The 16,662-nt window shown below is 52.0% G+C and overlaps 1 protein-coding gene across 2 annotated transcripts in view; it reads left to right on the top strand.

The window, feature by feature from the left end:
- The window catches only part of CACNA1S (calcium voltage-gated channel subunit alpha1 S), a 102,112-nt gene extending 87,761 nt beyond the window's left edge, over nucleotides 1-14,351 (top strand). For both annotated transcript variants that reach the window (XM_090025575.1, XM_090025576.1), the window contains 8 exons: nucleotides 1,823-1,924; nucleotides 2,082-2,206; nucleotides 2,555-2,683; nucleotides 3,325-3,524; nucleotides 8,771-8,838; nucleotides 9,270-9,379; nucleotides 11,050-11,199; nucleotides 12,753-14,351. In XM_090025575.1, the coding sequence (XP_089881701.1) occupies nucleotides 1,823-1,924; nucleotides 2,082-2,206; nucleotides 2,555-2,683; nucleotides 3,325-3,524; nucleotides 8,771-8,838; nucleotides 9,270-9,379; nucleotides 11,050-11,199; nucleotides 12,753-13,013 (1,145 nt within the window). In that variant the 3' untranslated portion in view covers nucleotides 13,014-14,351. The remainder of the gene's footprint in view (nucleotides 1-1,822; nucleotides 1,925-2,081; nucleotides 2,207-2,554; nucleotides 2,684-3,324; nucleotides 3,525-8,770; nucleotides 8,839-9,269; nucleotides 9,380-11,049; nucleotides 11,200-12,752) is intronic.
- The last annotated feature ends 2,311 nt before the right edge of the window (nucleotides 14,352-16,662 follow it).

Genomic DNA, 16,662 nt, shown 5'->3' with positions numbered 1-16,662 from the left:
TTTGCTAGTATCAACGAATACAGGTTACAGATTAAGGGTACAGTAGGTGACCAGAAGCAATTTGCTTCAGGTCAGTCTAGGTAGCAGGGGGCCACAGGAGACAGGGGTAGGAAGCTGGCTGCAGCTCCACTGTGAAGCTCAGGATCGCATCCTGGCTCGGCAACCCTAGTCTGGGGTGATGCTCCATGCCTGCATAGCAGCAGTACCCTGAGCTTTCCTCCTGTTTTGCTTGCTGAGGGGATGGGGGAACTCTCTGTCCTTGCAGCACCAGGCGGGGGACAGAGAGTTTTCCTGTCCATATAGCACACACTCCCCGCCCCACACCAGATAAGTGACAGAGAGCTCCCCCAACCCTTCAGCAAGCAAAGTGAAGGGAGAGCTCAGGTGCTGCTGCTGCTTGGCCATGAGGCTTTGCCCCAATCCAGTGCTGCTAAGCCAGGCTGCAATCCCGAGCTCCACACAGCTGGGAGCTGTCCCCCTCTCTGAGACAGCTTCCCCCAGCTCCCTGGAGCCCAGGCCTGACCTCCATGCCCCTTGCCAGCCTAGGGCTGGCACCAGAGGAGCCTGGAGCTCCCCTGGCTGCTGCAGGGGGACAGAGCAGGGCCAGAGGGCTGGAGCAGCCTTGGATTCAACTGCTCCCATTGGGAGCAAATTTGCTCCTGACATGGGTGCACATATGGATGCATTCCTGGGTGCAGTTTACTTAAGGTACATCAATTGTATGTGTAGATGCACCCCCTGAAATCCAGTCACCTCTACGGTGGAGCAGAGCAGCTGTTATAGAACACATAGCAACATGACACAATGGGTTAATTCCAGAAGAGAACAATAATACTAGTTTTAATTAAAAAGGCAGGGAAAATTTAAGGTTGAAAGTTCAGCGCTTGGATGAAGGTGTCATTGGCTCTGTAATGACCAAAAGCAGTCAGTGTCCTCTGCCCAACAGGAAGATTATCAACTACTTCCTGAGTTACCAAAGGAACTCCTTGTGTCATGTTGGTGTTCCCTAGATGTCTCATCATACAGGCCAGTTACAGACCTGTTTAGGATGTGATATTTCATGCTCACAGCCTAAGACAGCCATCAGAATGTGTTGCATGGGTCTGCAGTCTAGATTCCCTCATCCTGATTCTCCCAGGATTGTCTCAGTGTCACCACACCAAATTAATCTCAAACACTGAGTAAAGGCAATGTCATTATGTCATGACACTGTCCCTTTACATTTAGTTACATCAGGGGTAGGTAACCTTTTGTGGCTGCAGGCTGGAATGACCCATGCTGGGTTAAAGGTGGGTGGGTGCTAGGACTCAGCCATTTGATGCCACCTGTCCCTGCAGCAGGAAGGGGAGAATATTTGCAGCCAAGGTACTGAATGCTGCTGAAACCCCATATCAACAAGCTGATCCAGTGGTTCCATGGCCTAGATCCACCCCACAGGCCATAGGATGCTGACCCCTTTGGTACACCATCTTACCTTGCATCATGGCACCAGGGCATTCCATGACGCATCCCACTTCCAGATGCCATATCATGACACAGAAATACAGAATCAGGCCCACAGACTGCAGTGAGTTTTTGGAAGAACTCTCTTACAATGAGTGCCAGTATGGGCCTGAGAGCAAGCAGTGCCTAGACTGTGATGACGAGTGTTTTAGCGAAGCTGGGACAGATGAACCGACAATGGGCAGGTTGAGGGGGCGGGGGTGAGCCTTCATGTACCAGGGGTTTTTCTCTGCATCATGACTTTCTGCTTCCAGCCATTTTCTAAGGATATTGTTTCGTTAGAGGCAGAATGAATGAGTCTGTGGTTGTTTCCTTACAGGTAACTTTGAGCAGGCTAACGAGGAGCTGAGAGCCATTATCAAGAAGATCTGGAAGCGAACTAGTATGAAGCTCCTGGACCAGGTCATTCCACCTATTGGAGGTGTGTTCTGCCTCTGGCATCTGCTACCCTTCCTGCTGTCATTGGCATATGCTTTTCCTGCTACCATCTGCCAGCACCTTACCTATTAGTAGCTGCTCTGTAGGACAGCTGGGCAGTGTCATCAGCAGTGTTAATGGCTTGGTTTTCTCCCCTCCAGATGATGAGGTGACAGTAGGCAAGTTTTATGCAACTTTCCTCATCCAGGAGCACTTCAGGAAGTTCATGAAGCACCAGGAGGAGTATTATGGATACAGGCCCAAAAAGAACCCCATTGAAATCCAGGTCAGTGGAACACAGGGCAGTTGGAGCCCACCCATTCATCCTGCCTGTAGGAAGCAGCCAGACTTTTCCTACTGCTCAGGGATAGGGTAGGGTTTAAGTCTAAATAAGGAATGATGGGAAGGAGGCTTAAATGCATTTACCAGCGCAGGAAAGTGTCTGTACTATGGAACGAAAGGAATAGTTCATGGTGGCACAAAGAGATAGAAGTGATCAAAAGGAATTGTAGAAGGAATTCCCAGAGAGGAGGCAACTGGGGTTGTGGCTTTCCTCTCACCTTGTCATTAATGCCAGAGCTCTGTCCTGTAGCAGCCCCACAAGTGACCTTCCCATCTCTGTCTTTCCAATCAGGCTGGCCTGAGGACCATTGAAGAAGAAGCTGCCCCTGAGATCCACCGAGCAATCTCTGGAGATCTGACTGCTGAGGAGGAGCTGGAGAGAGCTATGGTGGAGGCAGCGATGGAGGAAGGGATATACAGAGTGAGCACAGCAATGTTGCTTCCCTGAGGTGTTGTCTTTGCTCACTACGCCCAGGCTACCAGCTCCAACAACCAGTGTCCCACTCAGAGCACAGGCCACAGAGGGCTAGCAGTCTCAGACAGGCTGGCCAGCAGGGCCAAGGTCATATGATAATGCCTGAGATTGCAGTCACAATGTTGGGGCCACTCACTCCCCAGTGATTAGGCAAGAACTAATTGAGGCAGCCACGTATGGCTAGAAGACAATTCTGGTACAAGAACAAAAGGGCATGAACTGGGTTAATTTAAGGGGAAAGTTAGAGGTTTCTAGCCATCAGAGCAGTGAGGTTCTGGAATACCCTTCCAACAGGCCCCAAAGCTCTAGCTGCTCTTAGGATGGAGCTACCTAAGTGTACGTAAAAACGTATATGGTGTAGAGCCTGCGATAGGAGGAGACTGGACTGGCAACCCGGGAGGCCTCTTCCCAGGCTCTTCCGTTCCTCTGAAATCAAAATTGTTATCTAGGAGTGTGGCAGGGGAGCAAGGGAGATGCCCAGGCAGTGGAGATAGCGCTGACCATGGAGGAGAGTTCTGCCATATGAAACTGGCTTTGAGGAGTGTGGTCTCCAGGTCTCCACTGATCAATCCTTTTTTTCATTCCAGAGGCAAGGGGGCTTGTTTGGTCAGGTTGACAACTTCATTGAGCACCATAGCCCCCTGCAGCCCCATGTAGCCAGCCAAAGACCCCTGCAGTTCACTGAGCAGGGCAGCGAGGACATAGACTCCCCTGTCTTCCTCGATGACTTCACCCCAGAGAGGAATACGAATGCCAGCAATGCCAACAACAACAATGCAGCATCATGGTAATGCCCTGTCTGGGTCAACGGAGGGGACAGGGAGGAAGGGAGATGCTTTCAGCACAAACAAAGTTGCTTCTCTCAGAAAGGAATCCTTTCATCCCCTAGAATAAGCCTCTGGCCTGCTGGGACTTGGGGTGCAGATGAGGGGAGAAAGAAGCGCTTCCATCTTCAGGGGAGGTAGGGGCTGGGAGGGTACACATACACACTTGATTTTTTGCACGTGTGTGCATATGTACACACTTGCATCTGAATGCCTGTGCACATGTGCTCACGTATATGTGCCTACATGCTTAGACAAGATACATCACTTACTCTGAACTCCTGGGGCTTGCTCTCAGTCTCAGATCGCAGGCGAAATGAGGTTTCCGGGCTTCAGCTTACAGGTTGAGACTTGCTTTCTGAGGGCTATGCAGTATCATTTCCCCTAGACTGTGCCTCCTGCAGGATATAAAGGGTGAGGGAAAATTGCAGTGCCCCTTAGAAAGCACCATGGCCTTGCGATCGCTGTTGCACACAGCCATTGTGTAGTGGGTGAGAGGTACAGACTGCTACTACTAGCAGGAGGCAGACTAACCCAGCAGCTGGCAGCTTGCTGCCAGGTGGCTTTGGATCTTCATCTAGCGATTTCAAGGGAGTGAGACCAGTTTACCCCAGATGAAGATCTGGGCCCACACGGCTTGTGGAACACTTTGAAGTCTAGAACAAAGCAGAGGTTGATGGAAAGTAGCAGAAACCCTCAAAACCCAAGGGACCTCACTGTGCTCACTCCCACTTTTGTTCTTTGTAGAACTAAATGGCCAGAAAAGTAGATGGTGCTCCCAAAAGAACAGCTTACCACAGGACAGTGTGTTCACCCCACTTTTATTCAACATCTACATTAATGATCAGTCACCTCCTGCCGAATGTCAGCCTTTCACCTATGGTGATGATCTACATTACCACACAGCAAAATAATTTTGAGGACACAGAGAAGATCCTGGAGAGGGCACTAAACAACAAGATGTCAGATTCCTATCTAAACAATTACCTCAGACCTTGCCCTAGGAAAACCCAAATCTGTGCTCTCCATCTGAGAAGCTGGGATGTGGAACAACATCTGAATGTCACCTGGGGTGGCTAAAGTCTCAAACATCAGAAACACCTGGTCTACTTAGGGGTAACACTGGACCATGCACTTAGTTACAAATTAAATACCAAAGCCAAGGTCGACGCACGACACAACATTCTGTATAAGCTCGCAGATTCCAAGTGGGGAGCATATCCATTCACCCTACGTACTGCTGCCTTGGCACTTTGTTTCTCTGGGGCTCAAAGCCTGCACCACCTGGGGACACTCAAGTCACAGTAAACATATTGACACTGCCCTAAATGATACATGCAGAATAATGGCAGGCTGCCTAAAACCCACCCGTTCCCTGCCCATCTGCACTATCTGGCATAGTGCCCCTTTACATCAGGAGGAAAGTAGCAACCGATACTGACTGGTGTAGCTCCAGGAGAGATACCATGATGCTTTCAGCCCAAGTGGTTTTACTGACCTGGCAGGGGAGATCTCCTTTTTCTCAGTCTCGAATGACTCGGTGTAGTTGAGGGTGATGAGCTCTCCCTCGCACTGCGGGCAGGCTGGGAGGATCTTATGAGGATGGGGGACTGCTCTCGGGCTTTCCCTTTCACTTGCTCCTTTGGGCTTTTGGACAGGAGCAAGCAATGAGGAGGCATCTGAGCCCCAAGGTGTCTGGGCTTGGGGCTTGCATAGAGGATGCCTGCCATGGATTTTGGAGTATCTGAAGCCCCAAGCTGAAGAGTCTGGGAGGTAGCACCACACAGACCTGAAGGACTGAACTTTGCTCGGTCCTTAGGATTCAGAACTGATTTTACTGATTTGGCCCAAAACACTGAATTAAAAATAAATAAATAAAAATGATGATGTAGCTCCTTGCCACAGTTCCTAAACAAGTTGCCTATGCAGTCCTGTTTACACTTAGCATACAATCACAGAAGTCGGGTCGGAAGGGACCTTGTAGATCTTCAAGTCTGACCCCCCACCCCGCCTGGGCAGGAGAAAAACTGGGCTTAGATGACTCCAACCAGGTAGGCATCGAGTCTCCTCTTAAAGACCCCCAGGGTAGGAGCCAGCACCACTTCCCTTGGAAGTTGGTTCCAGATCCTAGCCGCCCTGACCGTGAAGTAGTTCTTACGGATGTCTAATCTAAACCTCCTCTCCAAGAACTTGTGGCTGTTTTTCCTTGTCATGCCAGGGGGTGCTTGGGGAAACAGTGTCTCCCCCAAACCCTTCTGGTCCCCCCCAGTGAGTTTATAGACAGTCACCAGGTCCGCCCTCAGCCTTCTCTTGTGAAGGCTGAACAGGTTCAGGTCCCGCAGTCTTTCATTGTAGGGTCTGCCCTGTTGTCCCTGGATCATGCGGGTGGCCTCCTCTGGACCCTCTCCATGTTGCCCACATCCCTCTGGAAGTGCGGCGCCCAGAACTGGACGCAGTACTCCAGCTGTGGCCTGACCAGTGTCGCATAGAGGGGGAGGATCACCTCCTTGCCCCTGCTAGAGATGCACCTCTGGATTCACGACAAGGTGCGGTTAGCCCTGCCAACCGTGACCTCATATTGTCGGCCTATGTTCATCTTGGAGTCAATCATGACTCCGAGATCCCTTTCTGCCTCCGTGCTCTCAAGAAGAACATTTTATAAGTGTGCTGCTGGTTACTACTGCCCAAGTGCAGCGCCCTGCACTTGTCACTATTGAAATCCTGTTTTTGTTAGCCCACCCCTGTAACCTTTCCAGGTCTTGCTGCAATCTTTCCCTCCCTACTAGCGTGCTCACCTCACCCCAAATGTTGGTATCATCAGTGAATTTAAACAGGGTACTTTTCACCCCATCGTCCAAATCTCTGATAAAGAAATTGAACAGCACGGGCCCATGGACCGAGCCCTGGGGGACTCCGCTGCCCACTTCCCCCGGGTCGAATATGACCCATCCACCACCACCCTCTGAGTACAACCCTTCAGCCAATCTGCAATCCATCTGACTGTGTAGGCATCAATGCCACAGTCACCTAGTTTTTCAATGAGGATGGGGTGGGAGACGGTGTCAAAAGCCTTGCTGAAGTCCAGAAAGACTACATCCACGGCGACACCTGCATCCAGTGCTTTTGTGACCTGATCATAAAAGGCAATCAGGTTGGTCTGACATGGCCTGCCACTAATGAAACCATGCTGGTTGCCCTTGAGCATCATCCCTGAACCCATTGCAGATGTGCTTCTTGATGATCTTCTCAAAGAGTTTCCCTAGGATTGAGGTAAGACTGACAGGCCTATAGTTGCCCAGGTCCTCCCTCCTCCCTTTTTTAAAGATGGGGACCACGTTGGCTACCTTCCAATCATCTGGCACCTGGCCCGAGCACCATGAGCACTCTTAAAGCTGCGCCAAGGGCCCTGCAATAACCCCTGCTAGCTCCCTCAACACTCTGGGGTGGAGAGCATCTGGACCCATTGATTTGAATACTTCCAGCCCCTCCAGAAGCTCTCTAACCCGATCCTCCACAACCTGAGGTCTGAAGGCGTTCCCCTTGAGTCTGTCTTGCATCACGGTGGGCAAGTCCCGGTCCCTGCACAAGAAAACAGAGGTGAAGAATTGGTCAAATGACTGCCACCTGCCATATGGGCAGCAATCAGTGCACTGTCATCTCTCATCAAGAAATAGCTGTTTGTCCTCTATCATAACCTTGACCACATCACCAGAATCACCTTCTGGCAAAAAGAATGGGAGAAACTAGGTGACAAAGTTGTTGAATGGAGCCAACAAGGACTTGTCCCCGGTGTGGAGTTAGCATCCGGTTCCAATTACAAATGGCATACGTGGCAGAACCTGAACAAATTGATAGTGAGTCTTGGCAGATGCAACTTTCACATGAAATCATGGGGCCTCCATGCAACCGACCAATGGCTTGTGAGGAGAAGCAAACCATAGATCATGTCCTGAGATGCCCTGTAGCACCACAATGCACCCCACAAGATTTGGCAATGCCAGCACAAGAAGCAGTGGCCCATGCAGAATACTGAGAGCAGACCATATAGAAACGGTGGACTGGAGACACGATGAAGAGTGTTTTCAGCACCTCAGAGAACTGGGTTGTTCCAGTTAGGAACAAACTTTGGGTTTGGGAGGCTGGATGGAAATGGTGGCCTGTGCACAGACAGCAGGTGTATGGCTAGACATCCCTGGGGAAAATGCCCCTTCAGACTCTCCAAGATCCTGCTCATGAGCAATGCAGCTCTCTGAAGTACGTTGAGTTGGGTCCACTTGCATGACTCGCTGTTTCCGAAACAACCTCCTCACTCTCTCTCACCTTTATAGTGCTCTGATTTATTTGGACTGGGTGCTCTGGTGAAGACAGAAAAGACACAGCCCCCTGATACTCCTAGCTGGATCATCAGGGAGACTGAGCCAAGGGACCTTCTATATCAAAAAGCAATCGGCTGCTGCTGCAGTTTGAATGAAAGGTGTCACCTTATTAACTCAGCCACAGTAACATCATTTAGCCCAGAAAAGGAGTATGGAGAGTAGCACTGTTAGCCTAAGTATATAAACATAAATCACACAGGATGGCTGGAGAATAGGGGGTAGTGAAACAGGGTAGAAGATATGGGTTATATTAAGTACAATGGGTTTAATTCTTCATACTTCTTAGTGATGCTATCCTGTCTGTCTGTCTTATCTCCCCAGAAGCACTCTTTTGCCTCTGTATTCATCCTGTAACTATACCTGTCTATACAGTAAACTGGTTGATCTCTTTAACAGTGACTAATAAGTTGTGATCTGCAGATTATTATTGGTCCACAAGGCTGTAGGGCACCAGCCCCACTTCTCAGTTAAAAGGTGGAGAATGCAGATTCATGGTGGCCTGTAAGAAACGCTGAGAGTTTGTGGTGTCCATTGGTCCACAAGTCTGGGATTCCCTGGGCTGGGCTGCAGTACTGCTGGTGTTTGTGCTACCATTAATAGTGTTCTTTGTATGGAGGGGGCTGTAAGATGAAAAGGTTGTGGCAGGGAGGAGACGAAAGTAGAGGGGGTAAGTAAAAGAGTGGGAAGAGGAGCAGTGATGGGTTAATGGCAAAAGAAATGAGGGGTGGGAATTGTGCCTGGTGATTGATGCTTGTCAATGGAAGCATCACCTGGTCAAAGAGTCAATGGGCAAATCCTGAGAACAGCCTGACCTGCTTTCCCATTTTCCTCAGGGTGGAGTACGAGGATGAGCTGCAAGGGAAGAAGATATCCTGCCAGACACGACAGCTATCTGCATTGGGTTAGTTCCTGGCGCTTCCAGCCCTACCTCTGTGGGGTGTGATGGACAGAGGCAGAGCTGCAGCAGTGGGGAGCACGGTGGGGCAGAGGGGCAGGCATGTGTGAGGCACACGGCCAAGGGATGCTCCTGTGACCTTTTGCTCTGAAAGATGGAAGCAGCTGAACTCTTTCTACCTGAGCTGGAGACATTTTTGTTGCCTGCTGCCTCTCAAGGGATATAACGAGTGAAGGGGAGAGAAGAGGGCCTGGACTTGGCTCCAGCAGTGATGTGTGATGGGAAAACCAGTGCTAGCTGGCACCTGAGGAGGCCTCCAGAGTGCTTCTGGGGCCCGCTGCTCCCTTGGGCCCTCGCCTGCTAATCCCCTTTGCGCCGGTGCTCTTCCCTCGGGTGGTGGTCTTCCCTCTGATGCTCCCTCCTTCTCTTCTCTTCAGCGCCCAAATGCGCCTCCCACCAGGAGAAGCTGCAGCAGGAGCTGAGCAGGAGACGAGCAGCCAGCGTTGGGGTGTGTCCAGTGTCAGGGCTGCACGTTGGCCCCCCACAGGTACATGGGGCCCATACCCTCAGTGTAGGTGGCAACTCAGACACCTGGGTCTTGCCCAGGTGGGGTAGAAGGAGGCCTCATTCCACATGTGTAGACAGGACCTCTTCCTCATAGAGAGACTAAGGCAGCTATGTGGCCATGGGCTGTACCTGCACACACTGTGGCTGGTGGCCAGGTATGGGGGACAGGTGTCTCCCAGAAGCACATAGACAGGCTGCCTGGGAGGGCAGGGCCTGGTTACACTCAGTGTGTCACTGCTGTAGCTATTCAAGCCCCAACACCAGGGATGTATCACTGCCACTGCACCCTGGAGAAGTCCCACTGTACAGAAATGGAGCAGCAAAGCTGCTCCCAGGACAGGGATGATTGATAGTGTGAGTAGGAAGCACACTCAGTGTAACTTCACCACCTCATTTCTGGGTTTGGCACGGGTGCAGCAGTGAGGATGTGAGAGCGGGGGCTTCCTGATGGCACTCTCAGAGGTACAGAACAGGGTAGATACCATCACTGAACCAGGTTGCCCCAGCCTCAGCTGCTGGGCCCTGCAGGTGCTAGTCTGGGCAGGTCCCAGTAGCCACTCAGATATGTGGCTAACATGAAAGGCATTCACTGGGGTAGCAAGGAAGGGTGAGGTGCAAACATGTCTTTTCAGAGGCTTTAACAGTTATAAAACCCAAGTGACTCTTGCTTGGGGGCCTGGGGGCCCATCCAAGACAGGCTCTGGACCCTTCATACCTCGTGCCTAGAGGTAATCTCTAGGCCCAGTGTTTCTGAGCAGCTTCCTAGCCTCCGTGTCAGATGCAGTGAGTGGAGCAGCCTTGGCTCTCCACCTGGGCTTTGCTGCTTCCCGCTGCACAGACCTGACCCTGGGACATACCGGCCTTTCACACACCGTGCAGCAGCTCCTGCTGTGGCCTTTGCAAGCACCTCCCTGGAGGTCTCCCTGCTGCTTTCGACTTACCATGGCACCAGTACCATGGTTACCAGGTGCCTGGATTACCTCCTGGGTCAGGGTCTTTCTGCTCCCTCACCTTCTGGTCTGAGCAAAGGGATCTTCCCACTTCAGGGGCTGTAGTTGGCTGGTGGGGTTTGACCAGTGAAAACCCCATTGCAATCCATTTACCTCCTTTGGGAGAAGCACAGGACCTTGTGCATCCTGAAGCACGGACCCTTGCAGACCACAGCACCCTCATCCCTCCCCAGGCTGGGGTTGTATTGTATCACAGTGATCCCTGCCCCAGGTCAGAGCAACACTGGTAACCATGCTTGAAACCCTGAGCTCAGCACACTATGTGTGAACTGGATTTCCGAGATATGGCTCCCTCTGTTCCTGTAATGGCACTAACAAAACTTTTCATCAGTGTATGTAAATGAACAAGGCACCCGGCTGTTAACAGGTGGCCACTGGGGCAGGGCAAAGGGAGGGCAGGTGTGTCTGGAAGAAGGCCACAGTCTGCTTCCAGAAGGGTGCCACAGAGCAGCTAGCAAAACCTGTGGTCGGCCAGAGAGATCTGAACAGTGTGCTTCCACAGGGCTCAGCCAGCCAGGGGGGCAGTAGCTGGAAGACTTGCAGGTCCCTGGATCAGCATAGGCCTCACCGGACAAGAGGTTTTTGCTGCACATTCAAAATTACCTTGTCTGAGCTGTGACTCTTTGTTCCTGCTGCCCAGGTGCCCAGAGAGGAGGCCGCCACCCATGAACAGGGTGCGGAGGAAGGGGAAGTGCAACGCTCAGTGTGGCAAGTGGATGGCGACAGTGACCTGACCAGGGAGGAAGACCCTGCTGCCTCTGCACCAGCCACCACCTTACTTATCCAGGAGGTAATGCTGCGTGGAGCCCTCTCCCATATGGGACCAGCAGAGGAGAGAACTGGTTACTGGGGAGAAAACTGGTTCAGGAGTCCTCTGCTCCTGGGCTGGAAGCAGTATGGGGCAGAGTGCTGTAGGTAGCAGGGCAGAATAGCAGCAGTGACCAGCCTTGGGTCCAGGGAGAGAATGGGGAAAGAGAGCAGTCACTGGTTAGAGGAGTCAAAGGTCATCTACCGGATGTTGAAGTGGAGTCAGTGGCCAGTTGTCCATCCCAGAGTGAAAGCCAAGATCAGCAGTGGGTTCTGTCATAAGGGCAAGAAGGGCTAAAGAGGACCACACTCAGCAGCAGGAGAGTGAAGCAGATCTCCCCAACTGGCGTAGTTATGAAAGAAGATTAAAGGAGCTGAGATAAGTTTATGGAAAGGATACAGAGAGGGAGTTCTGGCTCTCCAGTCAGGGGTGACGTGTGGCATTATGTTTGCTGTCCTCAGGTTGCAGAGCAGCATGCAGAACGTTTGTTCTTTCCAATGCTTCTGGGCTTTGCTGCTTGCCACATTGGCCTGGGAAGGAAGTGTTTCCCCTCCTGTTGCTACTGGTGTCAGGCGTTTCTTTCAGCTTTCCTCAGAAGCACTGTGTTGGCTGCAGCCAAGGCTGGAGATTTTAAGTGTAGTATGCCAGTGCTCCCACAGGTTCCTAGCTGGAGGGTCTTGCCCTTCCATTCAGGGTCAGGCTGATTGCCACATTTGGGATCGAGAAGGAATTTTACCCTATAGTCAGATGGGTACAGGCTGTGGGATGTTTTGCTTTCTTCAGTAGTGGGTGGTATGGCTCTTTTTCTTGGCTCTCAAGTGCCAGCCCTTGCAGTAGTAGGACACCGACTTTACCTGTGGCAGTCACAGGTGCTCTTGGTGTCTCAGTAATATTCCTTGTGGTTGTGCAGCAGGGCTGACCACACAGTTTTTAGGAATAGGTTAGATAAGGATGCTTTGAAAAGGGTGATCCTGCCTCAGGCAGGGGGTTGGACTAGATGACCTTTGGAGATCTCTTCTAGCTCTACTTTTTAAAGATTCTTTGATAACTGAGGGCCTGCAGGTTGGGACTGAGGGGCAGTGGCAGAGCTGGGTGTGGGGAGTCCAGGGATGTTATAGCAGCGGCTGCAGGTCAGGATTGCGGAGGGGAGGGCACTGGCAGGGCTGTGTAGGGAGTGTACCTGGCACCTGCTCACACTGTCCTCTAGACCAGTGGTTTTCAACCTGTGGCTTGCTGACCCCTGGGGGTCCACAGACTATTTTGTAAGGGGTCTGCAAAAGATAACTATGTGATCAAGAGTATGTGAATACCTACACTTACAATCCACAGGGGGCTGCACCTCCATTCAAAATTTTTTAACAGTCCACAAATGAAAAAAGGTTGAAAACAACCACTCTAGACCTTGTTCTATGAATGTTCCCTGGTCCATTGGAGGTGCCTCAGCCACGGGGCAGGGAGATCAGTGGCACTCAAGTCAGGATCCCTGGCACAAACCGAGCAGCCCTTGAGATAGGTGTCCCTTCCCTCTGGTGCAGGCTCTGATCTGCGGAGGCCTCAGCAGTCTGGCCCATGACCCATCCTTTGTGACGGTGACGAGGAACGAGATGGCTGCTGCCTGCCAAATGGAGATGGAGGAGGTGGAAATGGCTGCTGCTGAGGTCCTGAAGGGAAGGAAAAGCCTGGAGGGTGAGAAGACCACCTCTCCCCACCAGCCTCTCTCACCTACATCACTACACAACTCTCATGGGTGCAGCGTGGTCAGCTCCCAGGAGGCCATTTCTGCCACCCACCTGTGAGATGCCACTTTTGTCCTTCTCATCAATGGTGCCACCCATGGGGGGGGCACTCAGTTGTGTGCTTTCAGAGGGCTACTGTGGAAACACTAATCTACCCTCTCCTGCACAAATAACTCCTTGGCTGCTCTCTGGCCTGGGGGAGGCAAGTGTGAGATGTCACTTGGGGATCTGGAGAAGGACTGAGCAGCCGTAGGGATGCGACTCCTGCGATATTTCCTACAGGACTGTATTGCACTGTGCCAGCAGAAACTGTCCCCTGCCCTTGCAAGAGCTGTACCACGCAAGCCAGATGGGTCATTAAACTCCCTGTGATGTGTGACACCAAGGATCTCGCTGCTCTGCTTTTTCCTTTGCTCCCTTTGCAAGCAGCCTCCAATTTGAGGGAGCATGTCATGAGACACTTGGAGGCTGTTTTCAGATGTAAGGAGCAGCCACAGCTCCATCCACAGTCAACATGGGTTGTTGTTGCCCTGTCCCTCAGCCCAGCCCCCAGGCATCTCCAGATGGACTCCCAGAAACAGAGGCACCAAAACTAGCTGCCACTTCCAAAGTGTATGTTCCTAGCGGCCTCCATGTGTATTGAGGGTGCCTCACCCCCGCTCCCCACCCAGCTCAGCAAACGGAGAAGGCCCAGCACTGCACAGGATGAAGCCCAAGTCTACTCTAGCAAGTGCAGCATCTTACTGCTCCTGTCTCTGCTGTGAGCTCCCCAGTGGTGAACCACCTGCTACCTCATTGCTCAGTTTGCAGCACCCTGACATTAGAGAGAAGGGACAAGTTTCCCCAGAAACCGTGTTTAACTCAGATCAGTGACATTTGGGCTGTAAAGTATGGTTTCATTACAGCCACTTTATTGTGATTTATTACAGCCTCCAGGCCTCAGTTGAGACCAGGAATCTATAACCAGGGTGCTCAATTCCCAGCCCACAGGCCAAATCCCATCCCAGAGCCATGGCTCGTGGAGGCTCCCAAGGGTCGGGAAATTTGGTGGGAGGAGAGCAGTGGTGATTGATACTACTACCCCTCTCCCGCTGCCAAATTCCTCCCCCTCTGTGACTGGATCAGGGCTGCCCCCCCCCCGCCCTCCTGCACAGCTAGGGCAGAAAGCCTGTGCATCACTGATTGGCAAGGATCCTGGTTTTCTCTGTTTAAAAGTTGTAAATTCTCTGATTAAAAAACCCAACATCTGCAATTCAAATGAAACACAGCTACATATATATATAATATATATGGGTAGGTAGGTATCAAGCGAACAATATTTTATTGATATATTTACAATTTTAAAAGCAGTTTGGAAGCTCAATCACTCTAATAAAATACATTCTAAGTACCTATAAATTTTGGTATTTGATTTTGGGTTTTTTATCATGGAAAAAGCAGAGCTCCCCCTGCCACCTTAGCTCACCAGGATGCAGGTCCAGGCCCCTCACTTCCCACCCACCCACAGCCCCCGGGCCCCCAGCTGCCAGGGCTATGGGGCCAAGGACCCGGGTCCACAGCCCTCTTCCCCCTGCAGCATCACCCGAGCCCTGGCTCTGCCTGCGGGATGTGGTGGCTGCTGTGTTGGAGCGGAGCAGGAGCCCAACTCCCCCTCCCCAACAGGCGGCACAGCCAGAGCAGAGCCCGCATAGTGGGGTGGGTGCAGGCTGCCTACTGTGGGCTCGGGCTCCCCACCCTGTTGCCCTTCTCGGGACCTCCATGGCCCAATGGGCAGGACCCAGCAGGGCAGGGCAGAGCAGGGCCAGTCAGGGAAGCTTGATATTGCCACTGGGGGCTCCACACCCCCATGGTGAGACACCCTCTGCCCACCCAGCAGCATCGAGGGGCACAACTCCACATGACTGCCCCTACTGCTGCTAGGAGGGCAGGGGGCACCTCGTCAGTGTGGCATGGAGCTCCCAGCAGCTGCAACGAGCTTCCCCGCCAGGCCCTGCTCTGCCCTTAGAATTGCAGAAAGGTAGAACCAGAAGGGACTTAAGATCATCAAGTCTGGTCCCCCACCACGGACAGGAACTTATTGGGCGCAGATGAGCTTGATAAGGTGCATATCCAGCCTCATCTTGAACATCTCCAACGAACATAACTGCACCACCTCTGCAGGGAGCGTGGTCCAGTTGCTGGTGACCCTTACAGAGAAAAAGTTTTTCCTTATGTCTAGCCTGAATTTGTCCTCTATTAATTTATGCCCATTGGTCCCCATCCTGTGCCGAGGTGCTTTCCTGAAGAGTTGCTCTCCTAGTTCTTGATGCTCACCCCGACATACTTGCTGTGCTAGGTCCTGCCAGCTGGATCGTGGAGGCCCTGGGGGGGAGGACAGCAGGGTGGAGAGCCCAAGCCCATAGTGGGCAGCTCACCCCATCCCACACAAATCTGGGGGACATGTGCCCCCATGCTTCCCCAGCAGTGCATGCAGCAGTGGGGAGCCAGCCCCCCCCTGCGGACAAGTCACCCACGGCTCTGTCCCACTCCAGGCCCTGTGGCCGCATATTCCAGCCCCAGCCCTGCCTAGCTCCCTCCCTCCTTCACTATGGGGATCTCACCCCCACACACACACACACTTACCTCTCCAGCAGCCAGCCATGTGCATATGTACGTGTGCACATGTACATGGCACCCCCTGCCTGACCACCCTCCTCCCACTCCCCACAGCCCCTTGCAGGCTGGAACTCTGCTAGCCAGCAGAGAGCTCTTTGCAAAAGTGGCAAATCTACGTGTTTCTCTGTTAAAATGAAAAAATCCCCATTTTTTTGTGGGAAATGGAAAACGTGGATCCATGCTGATCTATGACATATAACAAGGCTCTGTACGTATAAAAAGAGACAGTCCTCACAGAACTGAAATCTAACAGGGCAAGCTGGACAGCAGCAGTATTGCTGTCTTTGTGTTACACATGGGAACTGAAGCCCAGGCAGGTAAGGGGAGAGATTTTTGCATTCGTTCTTTTGCAAATTCCATTTGACTTCCAACAAATGTCAGAAAACAACTGCTCTTTCACTTCAGGCCAGAGTCACCCTTCCTCCTGCCAGTGTCTATCCCCTATGGGCACATCCCCGCTGCACAATATGTGCAGCTGCTGCTTGTCACCAGGAAACGTACATGCACGTGTGCTCTGGTGTGTAGTACATTGCCCCGGGTGGGATAGGGGAGGTTGGGGTCAGCACTTGGGCTGGCCCCAGCAGCCTTACCTGGGGTCCTGAGGGCCTCCGGGGGCTGCAGCCATGGCAGTCTGGTAGCACAGAGCCTGGCTGGTAGCTGGAGCTAGGCCAGTAGATTTCATATTTTTTCCGGCAGATTTTTGATTGAAGTGGGGCACGTTAGTTCTGCTGCAAAGCCAGGAGTAAAGATGCCAGGATGGATCTAGTCACTGCGCATGTTTTTAACAGTTAGGAGACTTGATCACTGGAACAAAGTGGAGTTAGCAAGGGATGTGGTAGATTCTCTGTCACGTGGCATCTTTAAACTAGGGTCCAGATCAGTGGTCCTCAACCTTTTCAGACTCCAGGCACTTGAGCAGCACCCCATTTCAAAAATGAATTTATTTACTACAGTGCTTATCTCCTCACCCCCCACAGTACCTTTTAAGGGACTTTGTGGCTCTACAGGGTGCTGTTGCACCCCAGTGGAAAATTTCTGCTCTGGCACACACTTC

The sequence above is a fragment of the Crocodylus siamensis genome, chromosome 13 (genome assembly GCF_052110815.1).
Source record: "Crocodylus siamensis isolate JL-2025a chromosome 13, ASM5211081v1, whole genome shotgun sequence".
NCBI classification, from domain to species: Eukaryota; Metazoa; Chordata; order Crocodylia; family Crocodylidae; genus Crocodylus; species Crocodylus siamensis.
Note: the sequence above shows the minus strand (reverse complement) of the source record. Positions and strands in the feature narration are given on the sequence as shown.